Raw genomic sequence first — 21,567 nt, forward strand, 5'->3', positions numbered from 1 at the left:
ACGGGTGTCGCCGCAGGACAATCTTAGCCGGAAGGCGGGCGCGCCGTCCCTCCCGCGGGGAAAGTGGCCGCCTTTGGGTGAAGAGCACCCCCTGGCGGCTAGACCTGCGTCTCCGAAGATGCGGGTCGCGCTAGACGTGCGGGGATCCTTCACACGTTACGCGCTCATCGCCTGACGCACGGGGTGGCTTTACGGTAGTTGTGAGAGAGTGTTGATCCAGTCCTGTGTGGGTTCCTTTTCTTTCAAATCAGGGGTTCCCACACTTTTTCCCTGGGCCATGCTTTTCAGAATAAAAATTTACTCCTGCCACTATATACATATATATAGTGTGTGTGTGTGTGTGTGTGTGTGTGTGTGTATATACATATATATATATATACATATATATATATATATATATATATATATATATATATATATATATATATGTGTGTGTGTGTGTGTGTGTGTGTGTGTGTATCTGTCGTTGATTTATAACATAGAACACAACTGCTTTTTAATATGATCGTGGGAAATCCAGAAAATACAAAGCAATGCAGCTACATCATAACATGAATCATTACCAAAATATAATTACCGGTATGAACAAGTTTTCTCCAGCACTTTGTTCGAACGGTGATTCCGGATCAAAACTAGGATTGTCCTCAATATCACGGCTTCATGCTCTCTTGCTCTCATTTTGAAAAAAATATCTATACATATTTTGCAAATAAAAAACATTTTATTTGACTATACCACTCTTAAATGTTTAGATGCTTCTTTGATTGTCCTTGAATCTTTCCCTCCGCACTTGCCATCCTCTCCTGACACAGCAGGCTGGCACACCAAACCCTTTGAGAACTGCTGTTTTAAACAGGTAATGGCAATGGGAATAAACATTCAGGCAATCACTGCCGTTTCGTAAGGTAGCTTTTGATGAAATATCAGGCTGTACGCAAGACTCAGGTATAATAATACTTGGCATTTATATAATGTTTCTGAAGTGAGGCACTTTCCAATATATTTTGATGGAATCTTTACAACAACAACCCTGTATAGTGTTGTTTAGTCGTTTAGTCGTGTCCGACTCTTTGTGACCCCTTGGACCAGAGCACGCCAGGCACTCCTGTCTGGCACTGCCTCCTGCAGTTTGGTCAAACTCATGTTCGTAGCTTCAAGAACACTGTCCAACCATCTTGTCCTCTGTCGTCCCCTTCTCCTAGTGCCCTCAATCTTTCCCAACATCAGGGTCTTTTCCAGGGAGTCTTCTCTTCTCATGAGGTGGCCAAAGTATTGGAGCCTCAGCTTCAGGATCTGTCCTTCCAGTGAGCACTGGGGGCTGATCTCCTTCAGAATGGATAGGTTTTATCTTCTTGCAGTCCATGGGACTCTCAAGAGTCTCCTCCAGCACCATAATTCAAAAGCATCAATTCTTTGGCGATCAGCCTTCTTTATGGTCCAGCTCTCACTTCCATACATCACTACTGGGAAAACCATAGCTTTAACTATACGGACCTTTGTAGGCAAGGTGATGTCTCTGCTTTTTAAGATGCTATCTAGGTTTGTCATTGCTTTTCTCCGAAGAAGCAGGCGTCTTTTAATTTCGTGACTGCTGTCACCATCTGCAGTGATCAAGGAGCCTAAGAAAGTAAAATCTCTCACTGCCTTCATTTCTTCCCCTTCTATTTGCCAGGAGGTGATGGGACCAGTGGCCATGATCTTGTTTTTTTTTTTGATGTTGAGCTTCAGACCATATTTTGCGCTCTCCTCTTTCACCCTCATTAAAAGGTTCTGTATAGTAGGCTGCCAGTATTGTCCCCATATTGCAGATGAGGCGACTGTAGTGAGTGGCTTGCCGAAGGAAACCTTATTGTGGGTTGCGGTGTCCAATGACAGCAAAAAGAGCAGTCCTGTGGCATCGGAACAGGCTAGCAAATTTATGTTTTATATACAGTACTGTACAGTATAGAAGAGGCTTCAGTGGACTAAAGCTCCCTTCCTTAGAAGTGAGTTCAGTGAGACTCTTGGACAAAGCAGCTAAATGTCAACCAGCAAATTGAGAAGTTCAATAAGATTCCTTTGGGGCAAAATGGAGAAGTGCTTTCTTACCTTATTTGTGTTAATACAAGCCATCTTACGGTAGTAACCCGGAGTGAAATGATCACCAGAAATTGTTGCCATACAGCCGGGTTCCGATGAAACCATCACAGGCTGTGCTTTTTGCTTCTCATAAGCGTTCAGGTCTAATCTTACAGTTTTCTCCTCTATACCCAATTTAGGAATGGGAGAATCCATACACGGGTTTCTCTCAGTTTCTCTTTTTTCCAATCTGAAGTTTCAGCTCTTCACATTTCCACAAGTTCAACACAACTAATCTTTTATTCCCCCCCTGCATTGCAGGGAGTTGGACTAGATGCCCCTTGGTGTGCCTTCCAACCCTACAATTCTATGATTCTCTGAAAATTCATTGGTGAATTTCTCCTAATATACATGGAATCAAGCCGTACCTCACACCCCGTTTGATTTGTTCTTTCACAGAATTATAGAATTGTACAATCAACACTTGTACTTGATTTATTTATATAAAAAATGATAATATACCTATTTTTTTAACCAAAAAAAAGTCCTGGCACAATTCAAATTGAAGGATATTGAGTTTTTGCCCTTCAAGCAAGCCAGAATTCCATTTCTCACATAGAAAACAGGCTTGTTGGCCCCCTGATGTTTTTACCCATTTACCCTGTTAGCAGGTCATTAAAAGCAGACAGTCTTCAAGAGCTGAGGGAGCTGTAACAAAGCAGAGATACTTCAATATCATCTCTGAGAGACTATCAATGCTTGTTTTTGTCTTGCAACTGCTGGTCGATGAGCATCCATCTTTTTACTGAGCGAGGTAACCTTAGAAGCCCTGGAACTCCTCAGAGGGTGCTTATCTGTAGGATAGGACAGAAGCTGTTCTCTGAAATTAAAGGGATCAAGGCAGGGCAGGGCCCAGGCCAAGACACTTTGCTGCCCGAGTTAAAAGGACAAGGTGGTCCCCTCTCTCCTGCCTAATCCCATGTGCAGGATGAACTAAGGGAGAGCTTAATCTTCTTTCCTGCTGGGATACTGTCCTGCACCACCAGACCCCCTGTTGGCTCTGCAATCAATCTTCCCTGAACATAGGACAGGAGTCGCCCTTAAGAGTTTGATACTGCTCTTTTTGGTTGCTGCACAACAACAACAACAACAACAACAACAGCAACAGCAACAACAACGATGATGGGCTTGAGGGCATCCTGAGCAAGTTTGCAGATGACACCAAATTGGGAGGGGTGGCTAATACCCCAGAGGACAGGATCACACTTCAAAATGACCTTAACAGATTAGACAACTGGGCCAAAGCAAACAAGATGAATTTTAACAAGGAGAAATGTAAAGTACTACACTTGGGCAAAAAAATAATAATGAAAGGCACAAATACAGGATGGGAGACACCTGGCTTGAGAGCAGTACATGTGAAAAGGATCTAGGAGTCTTGGAAGACCACAAACTTGACATGAGTCAACAGTGTGATGCAGCAGCTAAAAAAGCCAATGCAATTCTGGGCTGCATCAATAGAAGTATAGCATCTAGATCAGGGGTCCCCAGACTTACCGTGCGGCGGGCCGGTGCCCGCCGCGCCGACCGCGCGGTGGGCCGGAGGGCAGGGGAGTGCGCGCCCGTGCGCATGCGCACACGCGCCCGTGCGGGGAGAAAATCGCTTGTGCGCATGCGTATGGGCCTCCCCTGACCCGGAAGTGCACCAGAAATGACCTCTTCCGGGTCAGGAGAGGCCCATACGCATGCGCACAAAGGATTTTCGGCGATTTTTTAGATCGTCGCTGCGCCGCGCGCTGTGAGAGCGGGCGGCGGCAGCGGGCGGCGGGGGTCGTCGCGGGCCGGATTGGAAGGCCGATTGGGCCGCATCCGGCCCGGGGGCCGTAGTTTGGGGACCCCTGATCTAGATCAAGGGAAGTAATAGTACCACTATATTCTGCTCTGGTCAGACCTCACCTGGAGTACTGTGTCCAGTTCTGGGCACTGCAGTTCAAGAAGGATACTGACAAGCTGGAACGTGTCCAGAAGAGGGCAACCAAAATGGTCAAAGGCCTGGAACGGCTCAGGGAGCTGGGCATGTTTAGCCTGGAGAAGAGAAGGTTAAGGGGTGATATGATAGCCATGTTCAAATATATAAAAGGATGTCATATAGAGGAGGGAGAAAGGTTGTTTTCTGCTGCTCCAGAGAAGCGGACACGGAGCAATGGATTCAAACTACAAGAAAGAAGATTCCACCTAAACATTAGGAAGAACTTCCTGACAGTAAGAGCTGTTCGGCAGTGGAATTTGCTACCAAGGAGTGTGGTGGAGTCTCCTTCTTTGGAGGTCTTTCAGCAGAGGCTTGACAGGCATATGTCAAGAATGCTTTGATGGTGTTTCCTGCTTGGTAGGGGGTTGGACTGGATGGCCCTTGTGGTCTCTTCCAACTCTATGATTCTATGAACAACAACAACAACAACAACAACAACAACAACAACAACAACAACAACATTTATATGCTGCACATTTGACTGGGTTGCCCCAGCAACTCTGGGCGGCTCCAAACGAAAAATAGTCAAAACTTCCCTAAACAGGGCTGCCTTCAGATGCCTTTTAAAAATCACACAGCTGTTTATCTCCTTGACATCTGCTGGGAGGGTGTGCCACAGTGCGGGCGCCACTACTGAGAAGGCCCTCTGCCTGGTTCCCTGTAACCTCACCTCTCGCTCTGAGGGCATACCCTCCAACATTTCTCTGATGAAAATAGGAATGTCCTATTCTATAATAAATAATTTTACTATTTATACCCCACCCATCTAACTGGGTTGCCCCAGCCACTCTGGGTGGTTTCCAACATATATAAAAATATAACAAAATATTGAACAATTTAAAAAATACAGGGCTGCCTTCAGATGGCTCAGGGATCAGATAATTCCATATTCTCCAACATTTCTCTGACGAAAATAGGGATGTCCTAAACCAGGGGTTGGCAAGGCTTACCGGCCATGGGCTGGATTGTAAGGACACCAGAAATGTAATACGGATGATTGGCTTCCCAAATTGACCAGACGAAATCTCAGGCAGTTGTACATATTATAAAACAGATTTATTAAAACATTTATTAGAATTGTCAGACAATTGCAATAAATTGTGGCAGTGAGAATGAGTTTCTCATTCTGCCCGACCCATGGGCATACACAGAGTGCTTTTATAACAAAACTTCCCCACACCCATCCCCTCAGAATGTAAGTTACAAAGCTTCTACAGGATGTGCTCTTGTGGTTTATGCTAGACAGGATGGAACAAAGTGTGGTTTAGCTAGAATTTCTTAGAAGTGCTGTGTGTGGTTAGATGCCTCTTTGTGCAAAATGTTGCTCTTGTGCTGAAACAGAGATAGAATTCTACTGGCTGCATAAAATGGATTCCCTCTGGTTACTTAGGGCCTGCGTGGCCTGACCAGGATTATTCTGGCCCTGGTCATTGCCACCCTATAGGATCACTCCCACAGAGATTGTCTGTGGGCCGGACCAGCTCAGAACGACGCTGGAAATCGCGTCTGCGCATGTCCACAGCTCCGGAAATGGCTTCTGCACATGCCCAGGTGATGAAAATTGCACCTGCGCAGAAGCGATTTTCGGTGTCTGGGCATGCAGAGACACGATTTCCGGTATCTGCGCATGTGCAGACACGATTTTCAGCGCCGCTCGGTAAGCCCCGCGCTGTGCTGCGTCGGTTTAGCGCAGCGCAGGGGGGACTTGCCGGGCGGGCGGCTCGGTTCGGGGGCGGCTCGTGGGCCGGTGAAATGGTCTTTGTGGGCTGCACATTGCCGACCCCTGTGCTAAGCAAAACAGGACATTCTGGGATCAAATCAGAAATTGGGACAGCTTCTGTAAATCTAGGACTGTCCCTGGAAAATAGGGACACTTGGAGGGTCTGAGAGGGAACCACCAGAAGGCCCTTGGAGCTGGACCTCAGTGTCCGGGCTGAATGATGGTGGTGGAGACACTCCTCTAGGTATACTGGGCCGAGACCATTTAGGGCTTTAAAAGTCAGCACCAACATTCTGAATTGTGCTCGGAAACATACTGGGAGTCAATGTAGATCTTTCAGGACCAGTGTTATAATAATAATAATAATAATTTATTATTTATACCCCGCCCATCTGGCCGGGTTCCCCCAGCCACTCTGGGCGGCTTCCAAAAAAACAGAAATTCTAAAATACAGAAATCCATCAAACATTAAAAGCTTCCCTAAACAGGGCTGCCTTGAGATGCCTTCTAAAGGTCTGGTAATTGTTCTCTTTGACCTCTAGTGGGAGGGCATTCCACAGGGTGGGTGCCACTACCGAGAAGGCCCCCACGTTATATGTGTTATATGGTCCCGGCAGCCACTCCCAGTCACCACCAAATATCCACAAAAATCAGCCAACTACCTCCACAATCGCTCCTTCCAACCCTCCTTTCTCACTCTGAAAGTTCTGTGCAAAGGCTCCTGAGATTGCTAGCTGCTTTCCCGCTCTTTTTGCACCATTTTTGCAGTTCTCCTGCTCTTTTGGGGCTGCTTTGCAGTTTAAATAGATATATTTCCCGGTGCTTCACCTATACGCGGTTGTACGTGAGCCAAAGTGGGGGAAACGCCTGCTGCACATCATTGCTATAATGCAAATTTCTAAGGAACCATTGCAACAAGTGGAAGCGGTTTTCCCCCTTCCCCCCCCCATACATTGAAACCAACATTTTAGCTTCTTTTTCGACCTTCCCACTGCTAGTTGTGCCCTGTCCTCTGCCTTTTAAGGCTGGCAACATTGTGGACATCACCAGACCGTGATTTGAGCCACAGGGGTTAAGGGGGAGAATGGGATGCTGCCCGTCTTTGAATATCAGGAAATTTGGAGCTGCTTCTAACCTGGTAACTCAAGGTTTTCTTCTAACAACAACCATACCCTAAAACATGCTCCTAAATCCACTGGTGTGAATGGGCTTAGGCCTCACGCTGGGTCTCCCAAGAGCATTTGCACAGCAAGATTCGTTGCATGCCTTTCCTTGGAAGTTTACTATTGGCTTCAACATGCCCTCCTCCCACAGGACTGTGCTTTGCCCCACTTAATTTGGAAACAAACCCCACGAAATTCAACAGGACTCATGGTTAGGGATGGCGCTGCTAGGCCGCGACCCTATACCTATTTATCCAGTGAATAAGCCCCACCAAATGCTGAGCGCCCCTTATTTTTGCTTCCGTTGGGTTTATCTGTGCTATGTCACAGGTGCTTTTATCGTGTGCAAAAGCCTTTAAAAAGTAATATGGGAAGGGTTCCTTAATATATTGTTGCATGTTGTTTCAGATTTCTGCGAACTGCTCTGGTGCCTGTTTTTTTTTTATGAGGGTTGGTGGTGGCATGATAAATATACCAATTACTGTATTGTTATTATTATTATTATTAAAACCACATTAATATTACTTATTGAAATACAGTCTTAAGAGGTGCAAACTCCGGCAGAGTGTTAAGGTAGGAGGCCCGGGCAGGGATGGCTGTGCTAGTAATATGTATAATCATAATGAATATTATGGAAGCAGCCCAGAGGGGCTGGGTATAACTATAGTTTTACATATACAGTATACATATATACATATACATATATACATACATACACACACATATATATATAGTGGGGGGAGGTTTGTTTCGTGCGCTTGTTCTGTATTTTTTGTTGCTTTGACACTGAAAATTATTATTATTATTATTATTATTATTATTATTATTATTATTATTATTATTATTAATGTGAGGCGGCGCTGAGTCTCCCCAGGCGGAACCTTCGTTCGCGGGGGAGGCAGTTCCCCGCCGGAGCGGAGGCGGCGGCGCACGCGCGCGACGCTCTTGCCGGTCCCTCTCCGCCTCCTTCTACTCCTCCGCCGCCGCCGCTGCCGCTGTCATGGCGGCCTGAGGTGCGGCACGGGCGGAGGAAGCGAGCGAGGAGGAGGCTGCCAGGTAGGGGCTGCGGCAGGGGAGACGGCCCCGTGGCCAGGGCGGCGGCGGCGGCGATTGTGGGGCTGGTCGTGGGGAGGAGGGTGGCCCCCGCTGGGTCGGTGGGGGTGGGGGGCCGGTTTCCCCCTCGGCAGAGGCGATGGCGGCCTCCCTCACCGGGCGGGGGGAGGTGCGGGGGGAGAGGGAGCCCCCCAGGCACACCGGCCCTCCTCCCGTCATTCGTTGCCGGAGAACGCCCTGCAGCGCCCTGTCCCGTTAAGCGCATAGCAATAACGCCTTTCTCCCATTTTCCCTCCCCTGTGTGTGACCTATAATATATATGCAGTGGGAGGGGGCGTATGCAACATTATTGTTATTGTTATTTATCACGTATTCCGCCTTTCATAATATATATATATATATATATATATATATATATATATATGCAGTGGGCGGGGGCGTATGCATTGTTGTTGTTTATTAAGTGTGTATTTCGCCTTTCATCCAAAGATCTCAGGGTGGTTCACAGAATAAAACCACAAAGTATATAATAAAAACAATGTGTGTGTGTGTTGCATATATGTAATGCACACACATATTTATAATACCGGTACGTACAGTGGTACCTCAGTTTTAGAATGCCTCTAGTTTTCGGAACTCAAATGGACTTCCAGAACAGATTATATTTGAAAACCAAGATAGCATTGTATGCTCCCAAAAGGGAATTTTCACCTCTTCCCCTGAGGGCATACGAATATTTGTTTGTTTGTTTGTTTTAATGAAATTCATACCCTTCGATTGTAAAAACAAAACAAAAAACAAAGCATATGAAAGAAAGATGGAACAGTAAAATCAAGGGGAAAGTTCACAGCCGTACTTTAAAAGTTGAAATGCAGAAACAGGATTTGGAAGCAATTCTGAAATCATTTATGTTGATGACAATTCTGGCATTGTTTCCACGGCTCTCTGGACTTAGAGGTATATTTCCCAAGGGTTCACCCACTCTCCTACTGGAGTAATGTAGGTTGTGTCCTTAAAAAGCAATGCTCTTCAGCTACTGTTTCTCAACCTTCCACAAGCGTGTACGCAGTTGTGTTTGGGGTTAAGGTGCTGCTGCTTTGTGCATTAGTAAACTTCTCACTTCCGTTGGATTACCTTTTTTTTTTAGCAGGAAGCAAAACTGAGACACATTTGCCACCTTGGCCACACTCATATTATTTCTTAGCAGTGCTTGAGTAGTGATTTATCCCCTTTTTCTCTTTGAAAGGTAAAACCATCTAGAATGGCAGGGGAACAGAAACCGTCCTGTAATCTCCTTGAGCAGTTTATTTTATTAGCCAAAGGCACCAGTGGAACAGCTCTGACTGCCCTCATCAGCCAAGTGCTTGAGGCCCCTGGGGTTTATGTCTTTGGTGAGCTGCTGGAATTAACAAATGTGCAAGAGGTGAGTGTGACCGATTTCCTGGAGACTGGTGAGTTTCAAACCATAAATTATGCTGCTGGCTTGCTTAATTAAATTGCCATTTCTAGTTTGTAAGTCATGACAAACCAAGTTTTGTGGAAAGTGAAAGCAAACTGCTCAGGTAATTTTCCAGGTTGTACTGGGTAGGTGGGTGAGTGGAGTGTGGGAGCTCAAGCCTTCTCTTGTGCTCAATATAACTCATGCTCATTGTTCTAAATCAGGCATCCCCAAACTCGACCCTCCAGATTTTTGGCCTACAACTCCCATGATCCCTAGCTAACAGGACCAGTGGTTGGGGAAGATGGGAATTGTAGTCCAAAACATCTGGATGGCCGAAGTTTGGGGATGCCTGTTCTAAATCATGGTTTAACATTACATGTAAGCCTGCTGTATGGTTTACGGCTTCAGAACAAGCCAGGGCATTAACCCAACTTCAAACCATGGCTTAACATCTTAACTTGTACTGAAGCCATCAACCATAGTTTCTTGGTCCTGACAAAATGGCAAGAAGTGGTATATTGGAAGGTGCTGTGGGTTCCTGGCCAAAGTACTTGGGTCATATATTGGCTTACATGCAACAGCCTGCAAAGTTGACACAGTCTGTGTGCCAGAAGATTCTGTGAAACAATGAATATGGAATCTGTTCTATTTAGGGCGGTCTTCAGCAGCACAGACTACATCATTCATCAGTTCCAGCCAGCATGGCCAATGGTCAGGGATGATGGGAGTTGTGGTCCAAACCTCTAGAGGGCACCCACTTTGCTGAACGCTGCTTTAGCAGTACCATTTTCCACATGTAAGGTTGAACCTGGAAAACAGGAAGCTCCATTGCTGAAACAACTGGCCTTGACCAGTGCTGTCTCCTTGATTTAAGCAAGCTTGCAATAGTGTAATTTGATAACCCTTGGAATAGTCTTAATACTTGACTAGCCATGGGATCAATAGCACTCTACTGTAATGGGTCTCTTCCTTTCTTTTTTCTTCATATGCAGCTTGCTGAAGGTCCCAACGCTGCTTATTTTCAGCTGTTGAATCTCTTTGCCTATGGAACATACCCGGACTATATAGGTAAGAGGCAGCTGCAATTCTAGAATGCATTTTAACACTATTGTGTCTTCCTTGGCTTCTGGCATCGCCAGTTTCTTCCTTGGCCAAGTTCATGGAAAATCTCAAAATCTGCCAGATCTGTCTGCCTTAGTTCCTTCCAACAAAATTTCTGTCCTTTTCAGATGGAGCTCATCTCTAAAACCATTTATTGTGTGCACTCCTTACTCTGCACTGCAGATCTTTTAATTGCCCAAGAGCAGAGCAGCAGCTGTGCTTCAGGTTGTCCTGTTCAGTTTCTATCACAATTCCTTCCTCTTCCTTCACATCCATTTCTGCTCCCCTTTCTGTCTTCTTTCTGCTCTTCCCTCGTGATCTCTTCTGAGCCCTGCACCTTCCCTTCCTACTAATTTTACCCTTCCTTCCAGTTTCACTGTTGACCCTGAAGTATTCCATTGTACAGCATGTAACATTTCAGGCACTTTATAAATAGTATTAATTTATTCTGCTCTTCACTAAAAACATAGCAACATGTGAAGCTGCATTAATGCATCATACTATGGGTTCAGCAAGTCCTCAGAGGTCTTTCTAAGCCTTGTTGTCTGAGATCTTTCTAACTGGGTGTGCCAGGAATTGAACCTCAGATCTTCTGCATGCAGAGCATGTTTGGAATCTGAGGTGAGATACCCACGTAGCAGAAGTTGCCCCCAGTTCCAGTCACCACATGGAGGCAGTTTAAGATCCAAAAAGTGGATGTTGATATATACGTACAGCTTGTTGGTTTTTGACTTCGGCAGATATATGCATACAAATACAAAGTATTTCTGATGATCCAGCAATTCAAGACATAACACAGACTCACTTCTCAAGGCTCACTGTCTAATGAGCCATTGCCATAACAACTGGCTTGCTTGACCTTGCACCGGTTAACTTATCTCATACCTGGAGTGATTTCTGCCCCTGAAAGAAATTAACCCATTCCTCCGTGTCCAGTTCCTCCAGCAGAGCATGTGAACTTGGGTGGCTCCAAATGTTAACTAGGAAGTTACTTTATCAGTCCAGCTGAAATGATTTGCTGTGACTTGCACTGGTTCCCAGTGCCACATTGCTTCTCTATCCAAAAGTCTCCCAGCTCCCCCGCTTTGCAGATTTCAAGGACATTGTAAGAATAATGAGATTTGAAACTTTCCTGTTACCAAATCTGCCTTGTCAATAAGTTGTGCCTAAACTTGGTTCTCATCGAAAATTTACCACCTGAGTCTTCTAAAGTTGCCATACATTCTACATCAGATCGTTTAAAGGGATAATCTTTGCAAAACACACAATACTTGCGCACTTCTCACATGCTCAAACCAACTTATGGCAATTGGTTGTGTGAGGGTGGATATCCTACTCATGGTATTTTGTAATTTAAACACTGGAATACCGTGAATGGTGATCTAAAATGGATTTATTGGTGAAGCACAATGGAGGGATTAGAAACTTCAGAAACCTTGTGTAATATCAGTGCAAAATTCATGGATTCTGGTAAGCAATTCATACCCAATGTCCTACTGCTTGTTCCACCACTTTGTTTTTTTGAAAAATGAAAGAAATGTGTGGATGCTGGAACAAAGTTCTGTCTTGTGCAGGTTTTCACTTGCTTGCAATTTAAGGAGAGTTAAAGCCACATTGCTCTGGTTTTCTCTTTTTGGTTATAGATACAGTGAAATGACAGTCCATGTCAGCCTTTCTCAACTTGATCCCCTTTAGATGGTTTGGACTCCATTGACCATTGGCCATTCTGGTTTGAGTTGATGGGAGTTACAATTATAAACATTTAGGATGGTTATCAGGTTGGGAAATGCAGACTCTGCTTTACAGAGATTCGTATTCTGATAACTGCCCCCTGCTTCTCCATTTGCCAGTGCCTATAGGGAAGTGGGAGCATTCTTTGGTGTGGCAGAGAATGTGGCTCAGAATTGTGTGAATGGAGTCAGCAGGGTTGAGTAATTCAATTGAAGCACATAACCTGAAGTTTTTCTTTAATTTGATTTCTTGGACAGCAAACAAGACTAACCTGCCAGAGCTAACCGGGGCTCAGAAGAACAAGTTAAAGCACTTAACTATTGTCAGCTTAGCTTCCAGAATGAAGGTAAAGTATTGGCCCTAAGACCAGCCAATTTGAAGGCAAACCTTTTGGGAACTTTTGACATCTGTTGATCTTGAGAAGCAAAGGGTATAGAATAGACTTGTGGGACATGAATCCCTGGTGCTTTCAGGAGGCTTTGGGGGAAGTAGAGAGAGCAGCTGCTGAATTGAAACATTTATGCCTGAATCACTTTGGCTTCTTTTGATCACTTATCACATGGCTTGATCGTTTATCCTTTGCCATCTCTCCCAAATCATAACTCCCTGGCGTAACTCATGGATGGCTAGGTATCTGTGTCAACTTTAGTTCTTAATAGTAGCCCTGTATCCCATTCGGTATTTCTGGAAAATAGCAAGAACTGGAGCAGTTTTTCCATTGACTTCGGCAGATAGGTTACAACAAGTAATAACAGGCTAAGCCTGGCTGTAGTGTCACAAGTACTGCTATTAGAGCGCACCCTTCATGCATTTCATGGATGGGGCTTGTCTTCCGATTGGCAACGCATGAGTAAAAATGGAAACTGCCTCTGAATCCCTGGTGCTCCCCAGTAAAGCATGATGTGCCCTTGCTGTGTTATATCTAACATCTGCCATGTTCTTTTAGTTCCGTTTCTCTCAAACCTTTTCAACTTGGGCCTTCCTCTTAAATGTCCTCTGCCTTTGGGGGAACCCCCCCCTGCATGCTAGCCACTGATGGCTCAGTACCAGCATTTTTGACCTTCGTCCCTGTCCTTCAGATACTCTGGGTGAATTCAACATACCTCTGCATGGGGGTGTGTATGTGGGGAATGATGCCTGCTCACGCAACAAGATTTCTCCCCTTCACCCCCTAAACCTGCTTTGGGGTTTTCCCTAACCCTCCAGAACAGATTTTTTTTGGGGGGGGTGTAGTTCCATTACACAAGCAGACCTTGCTCCATGCACGCAACAACTCTCCTTGACATGCTAAAGTTATTTGAGAAACTTAAGTTCTAAAAAAAATTAAAAATTTTAAAAAAAGAAACTTAAGTTCTAATAATCTCAGCTGCTAGACGTTGGATGGCCATCTGTTATGGATGCTTTACTTGAGATTTCTACATTCCAACTCTACATTTCTATTATTCTAAGTGTGAAGTTGGCAGATATCCTATAAAACAGTGAGCACCTATAAACAAAAGCATGTTTTGGTCTAGGCTCCAGGGTGTTCCTGCTGGTCTGTGCCCCCAAGTGGCAGCTTCTCACCTGGGCTCCCTTCTCTCCCCCAGTGTATTCCTTACTCGGTGTTGCTGAATGACCTGGAGATGCGGAACCTGCGGGAGCTGGAAGACCTGATCATCGAGGCCGTTTACACCGACATCATCCAGGGGAAGCTGGACCAGCGCAACCAGATGCTGGAAGTGGACTTCTGCATTGGCAGGGACATCCAGAGGAAGGACATCAGCAACATCATCAAAACACTCCATGAATGGTAAGCTGCCCCCAGCAGGGTTTCCCAACTTTCCCACTCTTTCTTCGGTTTAGGCAGAGCCCCACCTCCTGCCATCTTTCTGACATTGACTGCGCAAGTATTGTGTTTACAGGTGTGATGGGTGCGAAGCAGTTCTGTTAGGAATTGAGCAGCAGGTGCTTAGAGCCAACCAGTACAAAGAGAACCACAACCGAACCCAGCAGCAGGTAGAGACAGAGGTAGGTAATGGCCCCCCCCCCATTAATTTCTCCATTCTCTAGGACAAGCAGCAAGCAGCAGCCCTCGTTTCTAACCGTGCTGGAGTAAATGCAAGAACGTTGAGACTTTTCCTCTGCAACGTTCACTATTCCTGTGGAATCTTCTCCTGGAGGATGTCCGTACTTTAGCTTTGTGGGAACTAATGCTCAAAATCAATACTGAAGTTTGTCAGTTCTTCTCAGGATGGCTCCTGTGAGTCTTCTGGCCTCTAGAGGGCAGCATGCTACTGCCTAAAAAGGAACAATTCGTAATCACTCCTCTTAGGTTCTTCCTCTCAAACCTTTCTCAGCACTTTATTTTTCACATTATTTGGTCATTCAGTCCATCTATATCGCCTGATAAACTTAGCTCAGTGCAGATCCTGGGAGCTCGTGACCAGAGCTCGCAAACAGGGGCATTTGCAAGGGCGTTTAGCGGGGGAGTTTAAAGGGGAGGCCAAGAGTTCTGTCTCGTGGTGTGCGTAGGACCAGAGACTTGGAGAGTGAGGGAGCTGCTGCAGTGACCTGTAACACCTGTGCCATGTTTGTCATTCTGCCAGAGAACAAGCAACAGCACACTTGTAGCAAGTGCAAGCTGGTTGTCTTGCTGGAAGAGAAGGTGTAGTAGAAATTGGAGTTCTTGGTAAAGTTCAGAAATAAGCAGTAAATTGCAAGAACTCAGGCCAGAAGAAAAATGGATTTCAAATATATCTTCACAAGGTTTTATTTGTGAGATGAAGAGTTCAAATAGGAATCAATCCCAGTATAGTAGGCAAATAAAAATAAATTCCAGTAAAAAATCACGACAAGGCCCTGTTTCGACAATTCTTCGTCAGCAAAGATTCACAGGTCAGAGTGTACCAAGTCTGTTTGCACCAAGATAGATGGGGTGCCCCCAGGGTGGAGAAAGATTGCCCATAGCAAGGGTCTAACCCAGGCATCCCCCAAACTCTGCTCTCTAGATGTTTTGGGGCTACAACTCCCATGATCTCTAGCTAACAGGACCAGTGGGAATTGTAGTCCAAAAACATCTGGAGGGCCGAGTTTGGGGATGCCTGGTCTAACCCTTGGAGGAATGCGACACACAGAAGTAGGACAGTCACAAACCACACTTTGTCATTAGAGTTGCAAAATCGCTTCTGTACTCTCACCTTGGACACCGTTTCTGGGACAGAGGAGCTAGGAGAGCAGTTGCCAACCTCAGAAGACACTCAGAAGGTGGCTGTGAAAGGTACAGTGCACAGAACGATTATTGCCACCACCACCCCGAGGAGAAAGACGGGGGTAGATGGATTTGGAGGAGCCTTTTTCCGTTCTTGATCTAACCCCATCAGATCTAAGGCTACTGACCTTGGATGAGTATGCTGATAACATACTTGCTACCTTCTGTGGAGACGACACCAGAGATAGGGAATTGCAGCCCAGAGAGCTGGGAGGAAGGAGTAGGAAGTACTCAAACCATAAGTTTCCAGGCTTTGTAACTTGTCCCAACAATTTCAAAATAAGCTCCAATAAACAAGAGGGGAAGACTTCGAGAACAACAGAAGCAGACCTCAGAACACTCCAAGCAGCCTTTGGAAGGCACAGCCCATAGAATGATTCCTGCTACTCCCCAGAGGAGGAGGAGACGAGTCAGGATGATACTACCGAGGGGAACAGAGGCAGTAGTGTGTGGAGGAAACGGGATGTCACAGGAGGTGTGCTGTCTTCCAGGTGCAAAGATTCATGATGTGACGGAGAAGTTGCCAAGTCTTCTAAAGCCCACTGACTACTACCCCTTCTTTCTGATTCATGTGGGTACAAATAATACTGCCACACACAGCCTGCAACACATAGCAAGGGATTATGAGACGCTGGGCAGGGAGCTGAAGAGACATCACTCCTTCCTGTTGAAGGTCGTGGCCCAAGAAGAGAGAGGAAAATGCTTGAGGTAAACCACTGGCTGTACAGGTGGTGTCGTCAGGAAGGATTTGGCTTCTTGGATCATGGTCTCCGCTTCCTTGATGTAGGACTTCTGGCGAGAGATGGGCCGCACCTCACAGCAATTGGCAATAATGTGTTTGCCAAGAGTCTTGAGAATCTGATCAGGAGAGCTTTAAACTAGATCTTTTTTTGGGGGGGGAACAAGCACCTGGCACTGGGGGGTAATAGCTTCATTGATGCACAGGAAACTGAGCTGGTGTTCCAGAAACCTGCTAAAAGGCAAGAAACTACAGGAAGGAAGCGGCTGCAGGGAACAGTTGTCTCTACACGTGGTTTCAGTTGTCTCTACACAAATGCACAGAGTATGGGAAACAAACAAGATGAACTGGAGCTTTTAATTGTTGTTGTTGTTTAGTCGTTTAGTCGTGTCCGACTCTTCGTGACCCCATGGACCATAGCACGCCAGGCACTCCTGTCTTGCACTGCCTCCCGCAGTTTGGTCAAACTCATGTTCGTAGCTTCGAGAACACTGTCCAACCATCTCGTCCTCTGTCGTCCCCTTCTCCTAGTGCCCTCAATCTTTCCCAACATCAGGGTCTTTTCCAAGGATTCTTCTCTTCTCATGAGGTGGCCAAAGTATTGGAGCCTCAGCTTCACGATCTGTCCTTCCAGGGAGCACTCAGGGCTGATTTCCTTAAGAATGGATAGGTTTGATCTTCTAGCAGTCCATGGGACTCTCAAGAGTCTCCTCCAGCACCATAATTCAAAAGCATCAATTCTTCGACGATCAGCCTTCTTTATGGTCCAGCTCTCACTTCCATACATCACTACTGGGAAAACCATAGCTTTAACTATACGGACCTTTGTCGGCAAAGTGATGTCTCTGCTTTTTAAGATGCTGTCTAGGTTTGTCATTGCTTTTCTCCCAAGAAGCAGGCGTCTTTTAATTTCGTGACTGCTGTCACCATCTGCAGTGATCAAGGAGCCCAAGAAAGTAAAATCTCTCACTGCCTCCATTTCTTCCCCTTCTATTTGCCAGGAGGTGATGGGACCAGTGGCCATGATCTTGGTTTTTTTGATGTTGAGCTTCAGACCATATTTTGCGCTCTCCTCTTTCACCCTCATTAAAAGGTTCTTTAATTCCTCCTCGCTTTCTGCCATCAAGGTTGTGTCATCTGCATATCTGAGGTTGTTGATATTTCTTCCGGCAATCTTAATTCCGGCTTGGGATTCATCTAGTCCAGCCTTTCGCATGATGAATTCTGCATATAAGTTAAATAAGCAGGGAGACAATATACAACCTTGTCGTACTCCTTTCCCAATTTTGAACCACTCAGTTGTTCCATATCCAGTTCTAACTGTAGCTTCTTGTCCCACATAGAGATTTCTCAGGAGACAGATGAGGTGATCAGGCACTCCCATTTCTTTAAGAACTTGCCATAGTTTGCTGTGGTCGACACAGTCAAAGGCTTTTGCATAGTCAATGAAGCAGAAGTAGACGTTTTTCTGGAACTCTCTAGCTTTCTCCATAATCCAGCGCATGTTTGCTATTTGGTCTCTGGTTCCTCTGCCCTTTCGAAATCCAGCTTGCACTTCTGGGAGTTCTCGGTCCACATACTGCCTAAGCCTGCCTTGTAGAATTTTAAGCATAACCTTGCTAGCGTGTGAAATGAGCGCAATTGTGCGGTAGTTGCAGCATTCTTTGGCACTGCCCTTCTTTGGAATTGGGATGTAGACTGATCTTCTCCAATCCTCTGGCCATTGCTGAGTTTTCCAAACTTGCTGGCATATTGGGTGTAGCACCTTAACAGCATCATCTTTTAAAATTTTAAATAGTTCAGCTGGAATATCATCACTTCCACTGGCCTTGTTATTAGCAGTGCTTTCTAAGGCCCATTTGACTTCACTCTCCAAGATGTCTGGCTCAAGGTCAGCAACCACACTACCTGGGGTGTACGAGACCTCCATATCTTTCTGGTATAATTCCTCTGTGTATTCCTGCCACCTCTTCTTGATGTCTTCTGCTTCTGTTAGGTCCTTACCACTTTTGTCCTTGATTATGGTAATCTTTGTACAAAATGTTCCTTTCATATCTCCAATTTTCTTGAACAGATCTCTGGTTTTCCCCATTCTATTGTTTTCCTCTATTTCTTTGCATTGCTCATTTAAGAAGACCCTCTTGTCTCTCCTTGCTGTTTTTTGGAAATCTGCATTCAGTTTCCTGTATCTTTCCCTATCTCCCTTGCATTTTGCTTGCCTCCTCTCCTCCGCTATTTGTAAGGCCTCGTTGGATAGCCATTTTGCTTTCTTGCATTTCCTTTTCCTTGGGATGGTTTTCGTTGCTGCCTCCTGTATAATGTTACGAGCCTCCATCCATAGTTCTTCAGGCACTCTGTCCACCAAATCTAAATCCTTAAACCTGTTCCTCACTTCCACTGTGTATTCATAAGGGATTTGATTCAGATTGTATCTTACTGGCCCAGTGCTTTTTCCTACTTTCTTCAGTTTAAGCTGGAATTTTGCTATAAGAAGCTGATGATCTGAGTTACAGTCAGCTCCAGGTCTTGTTTTTGCTGACTGTATAGAGCTTCTCCATCTTTGGCTGCAGAGAATATAATCAATCTGATTTCGATGCTGCCCATTTGGTGATATCCATGTGTAGAGTCGTCTCTTGTGTTGTTGGAAGAGAGTGTTTGTGATGACCAGCTTGTTCTCTTGACAGAACTCTATTAGCCTTTGCCCTGCTTCATTTTGAACTCCAAGGCCAAACTTGCCAGTTGTTCCTTTTATCTCTTGATTCCCTACTTTAGCATTCCAATCCCCTGTAATGAGAAGAACATCCTTCTTTGGTGTCATTTCTAGAAGTTGTTGTAGGTCTTCATAGAATTGGTCAATTTCACTTTCTTCAGCACCGGTAGTTGGTGCATAAACTTGGATTACTGTGATGTTAAAAGGTCTGCCTTGGATTCGTATCGAGATCATTCTGTCATTTTTGAGATTGCATCCCATTACAGCTTTTGCCACTCTTTTGTTGACTATGAGGGCCACTCCATTTCTGCTACAGGATTCTTGCCCACAGTAGTAGATATGATAGTCACCCGAACTGAATTCGCCCATTCCCTTCCATTTTAGTTCACTGATGCCCAGGATGTCAATATTTATTCTTGTCATCTCATTTTTGACCACATCCAGCTTACCTCCACTCATGGTTCTTACATTCCAGGTTCCTATGCAATATTTTTCTTTACAGCATCGGACTTTCCTTTCGCTTCCAGGCATATCCGCAACTGAGCATCCTTTCGGCTTTGGCCCAGCCGCTTCATCAGCTCTGAATCTACTTGTACTTGTCCTCCGCTCTTCCTCAGTAGCATGTTGGACGCCTTCCGACCTGAGGGGCTCATCTTCCAGCGTCATAACTTTTATATGCCTGTTGTCTTTGTCCATGGAGTTTTCTTGGCAGGGATACTGGAGTGGCTTGCCAGTTCCTTCTCCAGGTGGATCACGTTTAGTCAAAACTCTCCACTATGACCTGTCCATCTTGGGTGGCCCTGCATGGCATAGCTCATAGCTTCTCCGAGTTATTCAAGCCCCTTCGCCACGACAAGGCATTGATCCATGAAGGGGGGAGCTTTTAATACAGGACAGCAAATATGACCTGGTAGGCATTAATGAAACCTGCTGAGATGAGACTCATGACTGGAATGTAGGAATTGAGGGGTATAATCTCTTCAAAAGGAATAGACCAAACGGGAAGGGAGGAGGAGTAGCAAAAAGGATGTGTACACTTGTGAAGAAATCCATGACCTGGAACATGAAAAGCAGATTGAGAGTACCTGTATATGGGTAAAAATTGTAGGAGAGAGAAACAGGAGTGACCTTGCTTTGGGTGTCTGCTATAGACCGCCAAGGCAAACTGAAGACTTGGATGATGCCTTCCTAGAGCAGATAGCCAAACATTCAAAAAGGAAAGAAATAGTAATCATGGGGGACTTCAACTTCCCTGATATTGGTTGGGGTTCCCCGGCTGGTGCCTCCCACCACTCTTCTTCATCCAGCCACTCCTTGACACCAGGGTAGATGTGCCCCCTCCTATGCCTCGTCTTGGGAAAGAAAACTTCTGCCCTCCACTAGCACTTCAGAGGAATGCGGGTGCCCCGCTTTTTCATGCTTGCAAAGAAACCTTATCTCTGCCTCTCTCCTTCCCTGCAGGTCACAAACATAAAGAAGACGCTGAAAGCCACTGCCTCCTCCTCAGCCCAGGAGATGGAGCAGCAGCTGGCAGAACGGGAGTGCCCCCCGCACACAGAGCAGAGGCCGCCAACCAAGAAGATGTCCAAGGTCAAAGGGCTGGTCTCCAGCCGCCACTGATGCCTGCACGGCAGCAGCAGCGCGTTCCAGGGCCCCTGAGCGACTCTTGCTCCTCTTTCCAGCAGCAGCTTGGGGGCCAACCTGGGTTCTTTCAGGCTGGGGGGGCGGGCGGCCCAGGTGGGTCCATATTTGAACCAGCATGGGACACTGCCAAGCTCGCAGTCACTCAGGGCAGCCCTTCAGCACCGTAGCTGCTTCTTTTTCTCCTTTTTATTTTTGAGGAACACAAGGGCACCATTTGCTCTCTGATTTGGGGACAGGAGGCAGAAGCAGGGCGCAGTTCCCATGGGGCTCCTGCAGTCCTCCCCAGGTTGCCCCGCGCCACATTCCTTAGCAGCAGAGGTCCCCAGGCAGTGAGATTCGCCTTCAGGCCGGGAGAGGTGGCAGGAGAGAGGGAGGGAGGGAGCTCTTCCTTTAACCCCCATCTCTGCCACATACCAAAGGTGACGCCGTGCCCCTGGCCCAGGCACTGGTTCTTGTTGCTACCTTCTTTCTTCCCCTGCTCCTTTACAACGGTGTTTTATCTTAGGGTGCAACTCTCTACCTCACGCTGCAGGGGGGTCGGGCTGTGTTTACTTGCCACCTGCTCTGCTGACCTCCTCAGCCCAGGTAAAAACCCCTTCCCTCTCCTGCCGGCTTTTTAAAGTCCTTCAGCTCTGAAGGGGAGGAAGTTGGGGTGGGAAGAGTGGACCCGAGGGGGGAAAGCTGCTTTTTCCAGCCGCTGCCGCCTCCTGCTGCTGCTGCTGCCTCCTCCTCCTCCCTTTCCTGACCATCCTCGCAAGGGACGGGGTTGTTGCCGAAGTTGTGCACTCTCAGTGTGTGTTCCACGGTCATAGTTCCCCTCCTCCCGAAGCCTTCTGAAGTGTGTTGCATTAGAATCTCCCTGGGCAAAAGCGAGCACTGGGAGAAGAGGTTCCCCTCTTGGTCTCCCAGCCCTGCCTGGGGACACTCAAGC

The 21,567-nt window shown here is 46.2% G+C and overlaps 1 protein-coding gene across 1 annotated transcript; it reads left to right on the plus strand.

Annotated features, from left to right (window-relative positions):
• Nucleotides 1–7,895: 7,895 nt before the first annotated feature.
• COPS7B (COP9 signalosome subunit 7B) lies at nt 7,896–20,748 on the plus strand. Its single transcript, XM_035133885.2, has 7 exons — nt 7,896–8,026; nt 9,270–9,446; nt 10,457–10,532; nt 12,554–12,642; nt 13,883–14,085; nt 14,198–14,303; nt 20,454–20,748. Exons 2-7 carry the CDS (start codon nt 9,285–9,287, stop codon nt 20,610–20,612), a joined length of 795 nt encoding a protein of 264 aa, XP_034989776.1. The 5' UTR covers nt 7,896–8,026; nt 9,270–9,284; the 3' UTR covers nt 20,613–20,748.
• Nucleotides 20,749–21,567: the final 819 nt, after the last annotated feature.

Source organism: Zootoca vivipara, chromosome 5 (assembly GCF_963506605.1).
Source record: "Zootoca vivipara chromosome 5, rZooViv1.1, whole genome shotgun sequence".
NCBI classification, from domain to species: domain Eukaryota; kingdom Metazoa; phylum Chordata; class Lepidosauria; order Squamata; family Lacertidae; genus Zootoca; species Zootoca vivipara.

What these genes read in the sequence shown, in the direction of transcription:
- COPS7B (XM_035133885.2), top strand. Translation starts at nt 9,285, where the DNA reads ATGGCAGGGGAACAGAAACCGTCCTGTAATCTCCTTGAGCAGTTTATT. An exon ending in AACATACCCGGACTATATAG is followed by an intron (nt 10,533 to 12,553) that starts GTAAGAGGCAGC and finishes TTTCTTGGACAG; the next exon opens with CAAACAAGACTAACCTGCCA. An exon ending in AGCAGCAGGTAGAGACAGAG is followed by an intron (nt 14,304 to 20,453) that starts GTAGGTAATGGC and finishes CCTTCCCTGCAG; the next exon opens with GTCACAAACATAAAGAAGAC.